Source organism: Pollicipes pollicipes, unplaced genomic scaffold (genome assembly GCF_011947565.3).
Source record: "Pollicipes pollicipes isolate AB1234 unplaced genomic scaffold, Ppol_2.1 Scaffold_6138;HRSCAF=7277_pilon_pilon_pilon, whole genome shotgun sequence".
NCBI lineage: Eukaryota > Metazoa > Arthropoda > Thecostraca > Pollicipedomorpha > Pollicipedidae > Pollicipes > Pollicipes pollicipes.
In genome coordinates, this window is record NW_023596818.1 from 35669920 (window position 1) to 35686076 (window position 16157).

Sequence of the window (16157 nt, forward strand, 5' to 3'; positions counted from 1 at the left end):
ACCTCCGGTATATTTGGCGGTCGTCGATTGCTCAGTCAAATTGTGAACTCGACCGAGCGATGCCCGGTATGTCGACTAGCGTGTCCGAGTGAGTGCTGGTCTCACAGAGCGGCGGAGTGCCGTTGTCGTTGGTGCTTGTCCTCAGAGGACTACGAGTAGATCGACTGAAGACGAGCCTTCATTTTCAGAGTGTCTCCGTCAGGGACGAATGACTCTGCATGCTTGTATTCTGCTCAAGACCGTCAAACGCTCGCAGCTTTGGTGAGGCTACCACTACGTGCTGATTTATTTCGGGCTCGGACAGATTCTACACTGTATATCACAGGTACAAAACAACGACTACCCTTCGTGCGCCTCTCCACTGCTCCACACTTACACGTGCCACGTGTCCAAGACTGCAGCTCTCCACTCTCCATGACGTCTCCATGCGTGCATGTGCCGCGTGTCCAGGACTGCAGCTCTCCGGTCTCCATGACGTCTCCACGCGTGCACGTGCCACGTGTCCAGGGCTGCAGCTCTCTGGTCTCCATGACGTCTCCACGCGGGCACGTGCCACGTGTCCACGCCGGACGAAGCGCGTCCGCGACACCGTTCCCGCACTTACACGCGTCACGCGTCCAAAACTGGCGGCGCGCGTCCTCGCCTTCGGCTGACGCACGTGCCACGTGTTCAGTTTGACGCGTGGCGTCCCCGGCACGCCACGGACGCGAGTTTTGAAATCGGTGGAGCCGCCACGCCCGCGCCACGCTCGGCTCGTAGACGGACAATGAGGCGCTGTGGCGCGGTGCTTAGGACGTCTTCATGAGGACGCGGCCGTATGGGTCGTGCCGCACGTGTAGCTTCGGGTGGTGGGTGGCCATCTTCAGCGAGAGCTCACCGGGCCGGCAGAGCGTGGCTTCTGCGAACACATCAGGTCGGCGGTCAGGGGACCGCCCTGGGCCTAAATCAATGCGTTAGGCTGCAGGCCGAAATCAATCCGCACATGATGCCTGAAGGCACAATGTAGCTCAAAGATCACGGCTTTACAAGCAAATCCTACCGCGTAACACTTCTACGGACGCACAAAATCATGTCAAGTGGTTGCGTAGGCGTCGACTATATCACAGATCACTGTTGTAGGGAACGTGCCTGAAACTAACGGGGGTCGGACGCATGCGTAAAACATGATCTGGCAACAGAATGGAACTAAATCTGTCTAGTTTATAACTTAATCAAAGTTTGGAGGACGCGTCCCTCAACGTCATCAAACGAACCAGATTCGGGGTCTGCCTGTCAAAATGCGCCATTGGGCTAATGGTGACGCGTTACCAAACTTGTCGGCGCTTTCAGACATTGAAACGGCCCCTGGACGGGTCGTTTGATTTGTAGACGCTCCAGCGAGTTGAGCTGACATGGAGTCTCTATAAGCAAGGGTTGCAAGGGGCCGGCCGAGTATATCGTGTATACTCGTATATTGGGTATACTCGTGTATACTCGTATATCGTGTATACTCGTGTATACTCGTATATCGTGTATATTCGTATATGGTGTATACTGTATATTATATATCGTGTATATCGTTTGTATGTATACCGCAAGTCCCACAAAATGAACGCCTGCCTCGCAGACAGATTAAATGTTGCTGAAGTTGCCCGGTTTGCTCCATCCCCGCGCATCGACTGTTTTCGGTTCGCGGCAGTGCTGTTTAATACGCTGCATATTTATAACATTCAGCAGTACTCTGAATAGAGAAATATGCCGAAGCGTGGGCACCAACCGAGCTGCATGTACCCGTGCCAGTAGGGTCTTCTTATTCAAATGCATCAAGAGCTTCGCAGCATGTCCTCATAATGTTGTTCCAATTATAGGCTCGCGCACAAAAAGCGGGCGTATTTTTCCTCCCCCTTCCTGGAAGATGCATCGCATCGATTGGGAGGGTCCCCTGCCGCCGGCCGCCTCTTACTCAGCGTTTGTTTTCAGACAGGTTTGTGCTCTTGGACGCGGTCGGGAGGGCCGACATTGTGTGGCCATATGGGCTGCGCCACCGGCCCTGGGGCGCACAGTGGCGGCACCGGCGGCTAACGCACCCCGACGTCCATCAGCCCGGCAGGCATCGATAGCCAACGACGGCGGAACATCCCGGCCTCTTACGCGGATGCGATTTGTCAGCAGCAGTCCCACGCTCTCTCGCGCTGTCCCCGGACTTATCACCAGCAAGAATGGGGTGCGGTCTGTCGTCCTCACTGAGAGCTCGCAGCCCCTGATAACGTGCCACGCAATCCCAGCGAGAAAACGAAGATGAACTTGGCGAATTAGAAAGTGTTTGAGTTTGGCTGAAACTACGCGAAAGTTTTAAGCTGCAAGCCCGCGCGTGAATTTCCAATCTACCTCCGCATTTTGTGGGCCGTGCAGACGCCTCGCGAGAATGTTTGCGGGATTTAGCGCTATTCCCTGACTGCAGCTGGCACAACAGAGCGTGAAACAAGTTTACTAAATGAGGCTGGAGGAAAGGTCCGGAGTAAGATTCCCAGGCATCACTTCTTGGATAAATAGCACAGGATTCTTTGCTCAGGAGGCGGAGACTCTGGGAGAGGAATGCAAAGCACTGATTTCAGAGGCGCCGGTCCGTGAGTCTGGATTGTTCGTACACGACGAGTGAAGTCAACGGCTGCGTCCCGGCGCACGTGACGCCGCCATTACCTGGGTCATGGGTGTGCTGGGCGGCGGCGTAAAAGTCGGCGAACTGGCCGACGGGCAGGGCGGTGAGACGGGTGATGTCGAGCAGCCCCAGTCTGAAACACAGCCGGGCGCGGCCGAGGTCAGCACCGGCCGCGGACGGGAGGGACTCTCGACAGGTGAAACACAGCCGGGCGCGGCTGAGGTCAGCACCGGCCGCGGACGGGAGGGACTCTCGATAGGTGAAACACATCAGGGCACGGCCGAGGTCAGTACCGGCTGCGGACGGGAGGGACTCTCGAGAGGTGAAACACAGCCGGGCGAGGCCGAGGTCAGCACCGGCCGCAGACGGGAGGGACTCTGGACATGTGGGCTGGGCCGCTCTGCCGCGGCGGACATTGCGACAGTGCCGGCTGTGGCAGCTGCAAATGACTGCACGACTGTGGAAGAGCTTCGTCAGCATTTGAGAGCATGCTGTAGCTCGAAGTGTTGCAAGGACATGCGCAGTGGTTAGTCATATGCCAGGAATTGCGCCCAGCATAGGGTGGGGGCTCAGGGATATTCTCCATTCGTATACACTGTTATTAATTCGACGTTAGGTTTCCCAAATATCGGTGCACTCAACCCAGAGCCCATTATTCAAGCCATGCCGCTACACAAAACTTCTGAAGATTTGCATTGAGAGCAAAACAACTGCCAAAGAATGAACGGTGGTGTCCATTACGATTGCGGTGTCTTCTGGCTGACGTTACAGGCGCTGCATGCAAGGCCAACAGAGGGTTCTCATTTTTCTCTGCATTGTCAGCTGCCAGGAACCTCTTGGGCCGGTGCCTGCCAGAGGGCAACGTCGCTGCCGATGATGGTTAGAGCAGTGGGCGACCCGGCACCATCCCTGCCGATGTCGCCCAGTGCTCTCCCCCTCTACCCCGGCGTCATCGGCAAGTGCAGCTCGAATACGAGCGACCGTGGACAGTTGCCTTCAACCCAATTGCACTGAGTGTCATTCGGCTGCGGGACGAACAATTGTGGCCACGTGGCTTTCCTGACATCAGACCGGGCCAGACAGTCCGCCGAGAAATGGCTCATGAGCACCTGCCGTTCCGACCTTGCATTGATCGCCCCAGTGCCGAATGCCGACAACCACACGCATGAACTGAGTTGCTTAATGTCTGAATGTATCTGGAGGTCGCTATGATTTGACGGCTCGTTAATCGTTGCGTTAATTTAAAGGAAAAGGATTTGTGCTACAGACTCGTGCTTGAATCCGGGTAACGTCAAGGCCTACATGGTAATAAACACATTTTTTATTTGACCAAGGTGGAGTTGATTCCTTTCAACATGTGTGTAAATCGATTCATATAGAGATGTAAGTAACAGCAGATATTTTCACTCCGATATCCATTGAATATCACGCGTGTTGGACACTAGGTATAGCGCGCCTTGCTTTCAAGCATTGGAGCTGTGCAGACTTTTATGTGGCGTGTAGAACGGTTTACTCCCTAATTTTTTATCACCGTTACCAACTCCGTTCAAATCCCTTCGGGACTTGGAGCATGTATCTTTCAGTCGTAATCGGGTTTGGTTCCAATTGATGATTTGTTGCTGGGAGTCCAAATCAGCATCATCGTTCAGTAGGACTTGCAATCGATCAGGTGGAGCGAAAACAAGGATTAGTTTGCAGTAGATGCTTGTTTGTTTGGAAGACGCTTCATCTTGACTAGGTGTTGTGGGTGATTTGTCTATTTTCGAGACAGTCGTTTGTTTATGTCAATGTTTGTTACTGTCCACTTGTCCTGAGGGGCGTGCAGTGCGAGTGCCGATTTCTATTGGTCTCATGTGTTTATATCTATTGAAGGGCTGCTATTTTTGACTTATGATTTGTTTCAACTAAGTGGGTATGCAAGGAGGGCACTGAAAATAAAGTAAGTTTCACACCACAGGCAGACATGTTTTTACACACTTCCTGTGTGACGAAGGGCGGTTTGTCGACCGCAAACACATCGAGTCATGGGCCTGCCCTCGATCTACGGACCATCTCCTTCCGTGTAGAATCCAACTTCAGTGCGCGCGTGAACTGATCTAGTGCCCTATGGAACATTAGCCGGCCAGCTCGGAAGGAATCCAGATGGCTTCCTCGCCACGTGTGACGCGCACATCACTTCCGGGTCCGCCGCCCACCGAGTACGACATTTCCGAGAACAGCGAGCTGCACTCCCGATCCGACTCCGTCACCGCACTCACCCGGGCAGATCGTAGCCGTTGATGCCGCCCATGCCGTTCATGTTGTTGCAGAGCTCGATGAACTGGTGCTGCGCGTGGGCGGCCTCGTCGGCGACGTCGCCGGTCATGGGCGGCAGCTGCTTGGGCAGGTCGGTGGGCTGCGGGGCCGGCAGCGGCAGCAGCCCGGCCGACCTCAGCCGGCCCATTGCCGGACCCTGGTCCACTGAAACACGGCACGCACTCGCTGTAGCCGAGCAGCGGGGCTCACGGCGGCCCGTCATGGCGCCAGGACGCATGGCGCGAAGCCCAGGCAGGCGCGCATCACCTCGCAGGTGGAGCTCCCAGGGATTTTAGACTACAGCACCGTGTCTCGTAAACGTTCACAAAGCTCAAAGACCAGCAGGCTAGCACCCTTCGTCGCGAAACAGTGAGTCTACAGCGAACTAAGATTCGTTGTGATACATCAGTAGCCCGCAAAATTTAGCTAAAAGCTAGCAGTGTTTCCGTCGCCATCTGGGTCAGGTCAGTTCCACCGCTGCCACGGACTCGCCTCATACGCCGTGCGCATGTGCCCATGCGTGCCCTTCTGCAACCGCCCACCGGCTGCGCCTCTCCATCGAAGCATGCCTCCACGACCTTTAAGTAATAAGTGTATTGCTCTGGAGAAAAACCCATACGTTGTGGGCACGGCTGGAGAGTCCAGCCATGCCCAAGGGATCCGAGTGCAGGTCACCTGTTTGGTCTCTGGGGTCCCACTCAGTTTCCTCCATGGCACTGGTACGTGACGGGACCCGCAAAAGGCGACAGGGCCACCGACCTCGTCCACCGGCGGGGCCTCGTATGCAGAAGGTCACCGGACCGCCGACTTTGCCCACCGACCAGTTCATGCCCGGAAGAGAACTTTCGGGAGTCCGCGCGCTCGTGGCAGCTGTGCGCGGACTTAGGCGCGCCGTGAGCGAGGAGCGCGGCTGGGACTGCTACGCGACGCCTGAGATTGCTCCGTCTATCGCTGACGAGGGTGCTGTCCGATATCGTCCAGCATCTGTGATGTCCCGCCGCCGCTGCAGCGCTGAGACGCCTCGCCGTAAGCGGCCGAGCGATTGGACAATTTCGCCACGGGCACATCCCGCCGCTCATCGGCACTTTAATGAGTTGGCCATTCGACAACTCAAAATTGCAGCCCGATTTGTCAGCATGAGGTCTTCCTCTCTGCAGGAGTTCGACTCGGCAAATATTAAACTGGCATCAAAGACGACGGCCACTTGTGCCGGGCAGTTGGGAGAAGTTTGAGGGCCGCGTAGGAAAAGATTGCTCGCTGCAGTCTAAAATTGTTATCTTTAACGATCCCCTCTGGTGCATAATGGCAAGCCATTCGCAATGAACACGACGCCTATCTTATATGTTGGAAGCAGGATAGCAGCGCCTTAATAAAAACGCCTTTAGCTTCACCTATCTATGATTCTTTTCACCTATCTACGTGGTTTGATTTGTTTAAAACTTATGTCAATAACATTGTGGTATTAAATTAGCAAACAAACAGCTGTTTCCTCCTGAAGGAAGAAAATGACACGGACATTTTGTGCCCCAAGAAAAAATCAGCCGACCTTCCATATCATTATCGTCAAATAAAGAACCAAGAACACTCTTTTAAGAAGGTGGTCAAGGGAACTAAGGCGGAGTAAGGTATCCACCAAGATGAGGTGTCTAGATACAGTAAGGCACCTGTTATGATAGATATATCGGATACGGTAAGATGAAGTAGATCCAGTAAGTTAAAGAAGACCCAGCTTGTTCTAAAGTAGACCCTTCTTTGTCTTCAGTAAGACAAAGAAGGTAGATGTCAGATAGTAGGTGGATGAAAACAAGACTGAGTACGGCCCAATGACATCCCTCGAAACTTTAAACAATCATCATTGTGTTTTGCTCGGATATTTTCTTAAGCCCATGGGTTCATTATAATCCAAACGAGTGGTGAAATCGACGTAGTGTTTAGGAAATGTGTTGTAATATTTGGTACGTGTCATCATGGAAATGCCTACTCCTCACTGGCATGTACTTTTCGCTTATGCAATATCATACGCAGTTACTTCGAACTGTTTTGGTAACCCACATATAAGTACACTTTACTTCTTTAGGAAAGGCGCGTGAAATTCCAGTAAAGTCATATTTGTTTAGTCTTTGGTCAGCATATATAAATGCATGTATCTACATGTATCTACATAAAATTTGTCCATCTCCTCGTAAGCCTGTCCTTACTTCCCGCCCGCACCATGAGAGACGAGGCAGCCTTGAGCCCTTGACACAGACAGAGAGCCTTGAGACGGTTCAAAAACCTTTCTTCTCAGTCAAGCACTACTGCTAGCCTTCTCTGAACTGGGAAACATTTGACTGTCATTGCGAGGCCCCGCCCGCCCGCTGGTGCAGCTTGTTGCGCGGACTCGGGGCGCTTGCGCCGGCCAGGCCGAGCCGATTCGCCGCGGGCCAGAGAGCCAGCGGCCGCGGCCGCGACCGCGGTGAGAGGCACCACACCACCCTGTCACGTAAAGGATGAGAGTCGCGATCGCGGGCGACATGCAATTTCGGCCGGGGCCCGCTCCCCTGGGGTGGCCATGGCTGCGGCACACGTCCAATCTTGCCGGGTCGGTGCGCGCAGGGCCCCGGGGGCTGGTCGGGCCCGGCCGCCGAGCAGTAAAGGTGAGGGGACCGCGGGCCCTCTGGGACAGCGGGCCGATGGCGCCGGTCGCACGGAAAATAGCCGCCTCCCCGCCGCGCTTGGATGCGTAAGCACCGCAGGCGAGCTGGGCGTCCCGGCCGGCGCTGAAAAACGCTCTTTGAAAATCGCTCTCCAAGCCACGCGCTTTAAAGATGGCTGTTTTCCGAAGCGCATTGAGGAGATGGGCCGTTTCTCCGCCGGGAGCACTCCAGATAGCTGTTTTATGTGGGAGATAGTGCCATCGTTGCAGGAGATACCAGCTATTCGCATTCGAAGCAACTGCTGCTGGCTGACAAGTTTCGCTTTTACGATTTAATTCGATCGCAATTACCATGCGGAAGAGGTCTAAATAGCATGCTGTGGGCCAGCGGATAGGTTCGATATGCTTTTAGTGGATATTTCTGCTGTCGTTACGGACTTTTTGCGGCTTGCCCAATGGCCGTCGTAACACGAGCGCAATCGTCACCAGCTGTTTCGATCATAAATCACGTGATCGAAAAAGAAGAAGAGGACTGAGTAAGTGTAAGTCCCTTCCGGCCATTCCGCTCCTCGCAGACAACGAAAACCAGGCGATGGTCTCAGTGAATTTGGCCGACGATCCCCCGAGCTTCAGCTCGCAGTTACACGGACTCACATCTGAAAGCCTTGTGAATATTCAGCTTGTTTAAATTGTGTGCTGTCCGTCAACCATGAACTGGCCACTGGCAGTGCCCACATCCATCTTCACGTGGCGTACAGAACCCTTCTGTAACACCCAGACAAGCAACGGAATTTTTGGAAGCTGGTCAGCTGGTAGTAAAATAAAACCAAGGCTGACGTTGCGGTGGAGCGGCAGCTAATGTTCAGGCAGACCACTGCCGACAGTCTCGCAGAACCAAAGTTCTCAGCTCGCTAAGTCGCAGTTAGACACTAGACAGTCCGGTGCAGCTAGAAACCAGGCATGACCACACCTAACAGCCCCGCCAAACACATTTAAAATGCCCATAGTACTGCAGCTCACGGCTTCGATGAACAACAGCTGACTTTTTTTGTGGGAACGGCCATCACCCCACAGAAGCACCGCCGACAATGCGTCGGAGCCAGCGCCGTCAGTCCCACTGACCAGCAGCTAATGACCCCGGCGGCCGACGGCGAGTGGCCCCGAAGGCCCTCCCGCCGCTCGACGTCCTCGAATCCGTCCAACTTCTCGACAGCGGCGGCAGAGCACCCCGCCGGCCCACTGATCCGACGGATTTTGTGAAGTCGGCCCGGAGCTGGCCGCCGCCCCGGAGGCGGCCACGTCCGGTCCGGCCGCGTGGAGCCTCCCCGCCCCATCCCCGCCTCCTGCAGCACACAGCGCCGCCGCCACGCGATCCCGCGCCCCAATAAAGGGTCATCAGAGAGCCGGCCGGCTTCAGATGTGATCTGCCGAGGGCGCGCCGGCGGCCGACAGCCGGCGAGCGTCGGCCGGCGCCGGACGGAGGCGGCCGGCCGCGGCACGTGACGGCCCGGCGGCGCCGGCCGGTCTCGGCTCGCGGCCGCCGAGCGGCGTCGCTTCCGGGTCGGAAGTTTGTGGCATCCGTCCCAGCGACCCGGGCCCGGCTTGAATAGGGTAAACACGCGAGCGCCGCCGGCGAGCCGTCGGCCCTGCAGCCGCGGCGGGCGATACATTTTTCACGGCAACTCGGGAGAAGCACGCGGCGCAGTCCCGCTGCGATACTGACTTCAGAGACAGACAAGGTGAAACTTTTGCTTTGGTCAGTGTTGCACAATGAACATTCAAAGCGATTTCCACAAACTGGGAATTTTATGTAAATACATGCTAGATGAATATCTGTTGCCGGGCTGAGAAAAACAGTGATAAGGAAATATGCGAAACAGTACAACGTAAAACATTCCTTGGCGTCTCTCAGGCTATCAGTGTCTTACGGAAATCATACATTTCAGGCTGAAAGCATCCCTTTGGTGTTACAGGCTCGACTGTGAGTGCATGATAGTATGCAAAGATAATTATTCATACACCGCTATGGCAACAGCCTCAGACCATCTCAAAAGATGGGCACACCCTGCAGTATCGCCAAGCTCAGTTTTGAAAACATTCCAAAGCTGCGATGCTGTTTCAGATGAGATTTCTGCACGGCATTTCTATAGCTCAACCACGTCTTAGTACCCTCCTTCATGCAGCTAGGAATTATTATGTAGTAATTCCGTGTTGTCAGCAGAATCTAGCACTAAACTGAGCTTTAGTGCATAGTGACGTTGAAGTGAAGCAAGAGATTTGCAGCATTTTGCTGTAAATCTGCTGCTGCATTATGCTGCACTATTGCTGCAACGCTGCATAATTTTCTTTAAAAATCAGATACATATTAATACAACCATCCAACTAGCGAATGCGTTTGGCAGGCATACACACTTAGATGTACGTCATCCCAGCATTAGCCTGTACACACACGCTTATCTGTGTGCCATCCCAGCATTAGCCGGTACATACACGCTCATCTGTATGTTATCCCAGCATTAGCCGGTACATACACGCTTATTTGCATGTCATCCCACCATTAGCCTGTACATACACGCTTATCTGTACGTCATCCCAGCATTAGCCTATACATCGAATTCCGATCGGATCAGCAAGACGTAAATGATAGTGTAATGTCATATTAAATGTAGTTTAATAGAAATATCCTATTTGCTAGGGGTATCGTGAGCTTCAAATCATGGATAACAACATTTCACAATGTTTTCATATGACACTAAGCCCCTCGAGCCCGAGGCTTTTCTCGATCATTGCTGGGGCTGTGTGGATTCAGCCTTAGCGCCAAGGTGATCAAGAAGTTTTAAGGAGACTTAGACAGATATTTATGGCATGATGGATACTGGGCTTAGCCATCGGAATGATTCAAATTGAGTTCTGAACACATTGCACGCGCGCTGCTTGGGCCACTCTCTGGCAAGAAAATAAAGGAAAATAAAAAGACGAAACAAAAGACCTTTTCCCAGAGCATTTTGATATGACGGAAATTTAGACGGTGACGGAGAGTTTACAATTTGCTAGCTGCAATTTTCATAGTGGGATGGGGAGCGCGGCTTCAGCTATAATCTGCAGACTCGGTACTAATAAGCGGGATAACTGAATTTATTAACGTAGAACAACAGAACACTAAACAACACTTGGCGTGCAAAAATATCTGGTGAGAGAAGTAAAGAAGAGGAAGCAGAAAGAAAGAGAAAGATAGAGAGAGAGGGAGAGAGAGAGAGAGAGAGAGAGAGAGAGAAGAGAGAGAGGAGAGAGAGAAGAGAGAGAGAGAGAGAGAGATAGGAAGGAGAGAGAGAGCGAGGGAGAGGGAAAGGGAGAGAAAGGGATAAGGAGAGAGAGGGAGGAGAGATAGAGAAAGACAGGGACAGACAGAGGGAAGAAAGAGGGAGAGAGAGGGGCAGGGAAAGAGAAAAAGAGAGGAGAGAGAAAGGAAAAGAGAGAGAGGGAGGGAGAGAGAGAGACAGAGAGAGAGAGAGGGAGGAAGGGAGAGGGAAAGAGGGAGGAAGGAAGAGGGGAATGGAAGAGAGAGAAAGGGGAGAGAGGGAGGGAGGGAGGGAGTTAGCGAGACGAAAGATGAGAGAGAGAGTGAGAGAGAGAAAAGGAGGGAGGGAGAGGGGGAAAAAAAGAAGGGAGAGAGAAGACAAAGGGGGAATGGGGAAGGGAGAAGAGGAAGGAGAGAGGGAGGGGGGAAGAAGGAGAAAAGAGGAGAGAAGAAAGGGAGGAGAAGAGGGGGGAGAGAGAGGGAGAGATAGAGGAGATAGAAAGGGAGTGAAGAGAAAAAGAGGAGGGGGAGAGAGAGTAGAGAGAAGAGGAGGAGAAAGAAAAGAGGAGGGAGAGAGAAAGGTAGAAGAGAGAGGAAGGAGAGAAGAGGGAGAGAGGAAGAACGGAGAGAGGGGGAAGGGAGAGAGGGAAGAAGAGAGAAGAGATGAGAGATAGGGGAGAGAGGGAAGAAAGAAAGGGTAGGAGGAGAAGAGGGAGGGAGAGGGATACCGAGAGAGAGAGAGGAGGGAGAGAAAGGGACGAGAGAGAGAGAGATAGAGAACATGGAGAGGGAGAAAGATAACGAGAGAAAGAGAGAGAGATAGAGAAGAAGAGAAGAGAGAGAGAGAGAGAGAGAAGAGGGAGATAGAGAGGGAGAGAGAAAATAGGAGGGAGGAGACAGGGTAGGAGAGAGGCAAACGGAAGAAGAGGAGAGAGGGAGACGAAGGGAGAGAGAGGAGGGATGGAGAGGGATGGAGGGGACAGAGGGTGTCGTGGCCCGACAGAAAGAGCGCCAGTCATATGATAGGTAGGAAGAGGCAACACGCTGCCAGTGGTAAAGTTAGGTATACGGTCCTTTGACACCGTAAACCCCCACTCAAGCGCCGGTGAGCCGTGGGCCCTTTGGCGGTGATAGCTGCACGTACCGGTGGGCGAGAGGCCGTCTGGGAGCGTGGGGTGAGTCCACGCAGTGCCGGGTGCGGCAGCAGGCCCGGCACGCCTACCGGAGCACCAGACTTCCGTTTGCGGCCGGCCGCAGCGGCGGGCTGCCACTACTGGTGCTGCCCTCAGTTGTCGGCGCCCGCCCTCGTTGAGGAGCTGCATCTCTCGGCATCTGCTCCTGGCGGATCTCGTCGTTGTAGTCTGGAACGCAACGGAAGCGGTTACCGTGGCGGACGTCGCTCAGGGAGACTCTGTTGAGCGCACTCACTGCAGGCATGGAAACACTCGGATGTTGTTCAGAAGGCGACACTTCTGTCCAGCACGCTCTCAAGCATCAGTTCGATATATGCTGTGTGAAGATGATCTCTGCAGTCCAGGGCTATAAGCTGCGCATCCTCTAAACCGCGACGCATTCTGAGAGGTTGCACACACCAGGGCTGCAGCTAGTCGCTGGTCACCAGTAAACTGTGCCTCTGGAGAGTTCGCCTGTTTCCAGTGTAGACCTGCATCTCTCCGTCCGTCCCGGCAGTCCGGCCGCCAGTCACGCTCCCCTGTGACACCAGTCAGTTCCGTGGCCCGGCATCAGTCACAGGCACGGCCCTGTCGCCGCGACGCTGCGCCGGAGAAAGTTGCCGACGATCGCCAGCGTCCTTGTCGACCGTGACTCGTCGTTACGGCACGCCGACTCAGCACTTTCAGCTTCGACTCGGTACAAAGGGTGGCCGGCGATCTCGTGCGGTGCTCTCCTCTCAGGGACTCAACAGTGGCCCGCTGGTTTTCTCCGTGGGGCACCGGCGGCAGTATTCTGTGTGTCGTAACTGTGTCAGATGAGCGGACTGTTTGCCTTCGGCGCGGTGGCTGTGAACGACTCATCCCGGCACAACGCATGGACAATCCGTGGATGCGAGCGTCGAGCCAGGTACCCATATTGGCTGGACAGGTCACGGGCTGCCCGGATGGCCCGGTTTTCCACGCTGCGCCTTTGCGCTTCCTTTCTTCAGGCGTCATTCCGCCGCTGCCGCCTGTTGAGATCGCTCGCTTGCGGTCGACTAATATTCATCCTGCAGTGCAACGGGCCGGGGCGCTTCTGGCTCCTTCAGAGCAGCCGATAATTCTGTCATCCGAAGGTAAAACCCCATATGTTAATTTTGACCGTTTTGCGTTTTTCTGTGTCGTCTCATTCGTCTACTCATGCTGTATTTGTGTACTAAAACCACCAGTTCAAACTTACACAAGCTTCCAGCCCTTTCTTTTAGCTAAGGGCTTGTGCAAATGTCAACTTTAATCTGAAATTAGCACGAGAAGACAAATAAGATGGCTGTGTCCACCTCTACATAAGAAGCAATCGACGCTCTAATCAGACACTTTAGGAGATTCAAAGTCATCGCGAGCGGACAAGGCAGGCCATGGATAACCCTCACTAGGTGTTTTAAAGTATTCCAAATGGCTTGCAAAGGTGATTTTTGTATTCGGAGTGTCTGCTAAGCATAACTTGTTGCGTGTACCCTGAACTCGCCAACCGAGACGCACCGCCAGGTCCAACCGATGATTTTGCCTGCCCCGTTTTGGCTTGACAGTAGGACGGAATCTTTAAGTGCTGCACAATGCGACGGCGCGGCCGCCCTTGCCCTGGATTGACACTCGTTGGCCCCTTGCCAGCTGACCTTTCCATTTCAGTCGGGCCAAACAATGCGCCCGCTCTGCGATTCGTTCCCATTTCTGCCGGATTACGAGTCCAGCAATTTCCCTACACCACGGTGCCACCAGAAGATCACCAACAACGGGACTGATTTGATAGCGATATTGCTGATACGACATATACAATGATGTCATGGGGATAGGGGCTGGTTGATCAGCCTGCCCCCGCACACGTTTGTGGACACAACAGCAATACACCATGACTTGAGCGACGGTGTGGAGTCTCTTTGTAATCAAGACACGGACGTACTTGCATGAGGAAAATACACACCATGGCTTGAGCGACGGTGGGATCTCTTCTGTATCACGACACGGCCGTACTGCATGAGGAAATACACCATGGTTGAGAAGACGGTGGGTCTCTTTGTATCGAGACACGGGACGCTACTGCATGAGGAGGAAATAACCCATGCTTGAGCGACGGTGGAGTCTCTTGTATCAGACACGGACGTACTGCATGAGGAAAATACACCATGGCTTGAACGACGGTGGAGTCTCTTTGTATCAAGACCGGACGTACTGCATGAGGAAAATACACCATGGCTTGAGCGGACGGTGGAGTCTCTTGTATCAAGACACGGACGGTACTGCATGGAGGAAACCAGACACAGAAGGTGTCATGAAACGGCCGTATGGGCGCAGCGCGTGGATGAGTAAGACGCACGTATGTAGTGAGAGAAGTGCAAGTAAATGTCAAAGACATAAGTGTATCGACATGGGGGGAGCGAAGACACTACACTCATCTGGATATCGGGGGGAAGCAAACGCGCACAAGCTTGCGATGAACGTAAGCACACAGATATGAAGACGATCAGAATTGCACAAGCTTCAGGGGGTGGGGGACAGGTCACGGGCAGTCGTACCGATGGGTGCGCCATGATCGGTCAGCCGCTCGCGCTACGTACCGGGCACCAGGAAGCGTCGCACCTCCGTCAGAGCGTAGGCCATGCGCGCGTACGCCTCGGCCGGTGGCGCGAAGGCTGTCACCTCTACATGTAGGTCCTCGAGAGATGCGAAACTTGGGGTCTCCAGCTGCCCTCAGTCCTCCTCCTGCGCACGGGGCCGGGCGGTCAGTGTGGACGGGATGATGGGCTCTCGTGCTACCGACCAAAGCACCGGGCGGGAGCGCAACTGTTTGGGAGCGCAACAAACGCTAGGCTTAGACAAGTGGAGTAAAAGCTGCATACATTACTCTAGCAATACAATGGCACTTCATATTCCTGATATCAGTTCTTGCCTCGCCACATAGCCACGTTGCAGGAACGTCATGTGCGACATCGAATCAAAATTATCATATTCTCATACTTACTTTATTTTTGGTTCTATGATTTCAGTCTGCTTTGTGTGCAACGAGAGCATCAGCACATTGCAGGGCACATCGATTATAGTGCATCATTATCCAACAGAATATAACAAACTGTAAAGTAGCTAAGCAATTGAGGCTTGTATATAAATCTGGACGTTCGTCCAGACAAAGCATTTAACCCTGTGTTCAGTTCTATCTGTTTTCGTGGAGGACGAGCTGATACAGACCATTACAAAATGCAAGGGACCTCCATCAGTTTCATCCATGAGATAGTTTACTTTCATATTGCCCATGTCACATCCAGTATACTTTCCCCGAGTATGCTCTATCCATCCAGTAGACTTTTACTTTTCACTTAGATCATAAATGCAAGCTTCGATAACGGGATGACGGTGTGGGCATTCCACCTGGGGGTAGCGTGTGACATCGCTTATTGTGTAAATCAGGATTTCCGCGCGCTGGGGGAAGCAGAGGTTCATTTCCCGCGCATGTGCTGCTTTTCTTAATTACAGGGATATCAAACGCACAAAATATCACAAATGCCAATCCAAACATGGATTTTCGAATGACCTTTGCTCATGTTGGCAACGCCTGCTCCTCACAGACGCAACTAAAACCAGTCTACCATTTTGGCTCAAAATTATGCAAAGCATATGCCACATAGGCATAATTTGTTGACTGCTTGCCTCACCGCAATATGTCAAGTATTTCGTGAGGACCGCACGGCCGAATGGCTGCAGCCCAGCACCGGCACAGGTCACCATCCGACTCAGCAGCCCTCCATTAATATGCACCCACCGTCCTCAATCTAGAGCCCGTCTCCAATTTTTCCGGACAAACCGTCGTCAAAAGCAGATACATTTTCCATCCGACGTATTTCAAAGGCACAATCATGCGTCGCTCGTGAATTGTCGTCCGTCGAATAAATTCGGTTCTGGAATTATGTCTGGCCGACCGAGATGGTCGCATTTCAGCTGCGCGCGGCAGCGTAGCGGTGAGATGACGTAAGCGTCTCGTGCAATCTCATTCGAGGCCGTGGGGCATGCAGCGACTGGCGACACATCGCTACGGAGGCGATACCAGGTTTACCGAGATAAACACCCGTTCGGGCTAAATCTGGGAAAGAT

At 53.4% G+C, this 16157-nt stretch overlaps 1 protein-coding gene across 1 annotated transcript; it reads right to left on the reverse strand.

Annotated features, from left to right (window-relative positions):
- Positions 1-257: 257 nt before the first annotated feature.
- Positions 258-12021, reverse strand: LOC119105989 (uncharacterized). Its single transcript, XM_037229583.1, has 4 exons — positions 12011-12021; positions 4897-5098; positions 2680-2771; positions 258-898 (listed from the first exon to the last, which is right to left on the reverse strand). Exons 2-4 carry the CDS (start codon positions 5079-5081, stop codon positions 789-791), a joined length of 387 nt encoding a protein of 128 aa, XP_037085478.1. The 5' UTR covers positions 5082-5098; positions 12011-12021; the 3' UTR covers positions 258-788.
- Positions 12022-16157: the final 4136 nt, after the last annotated feature.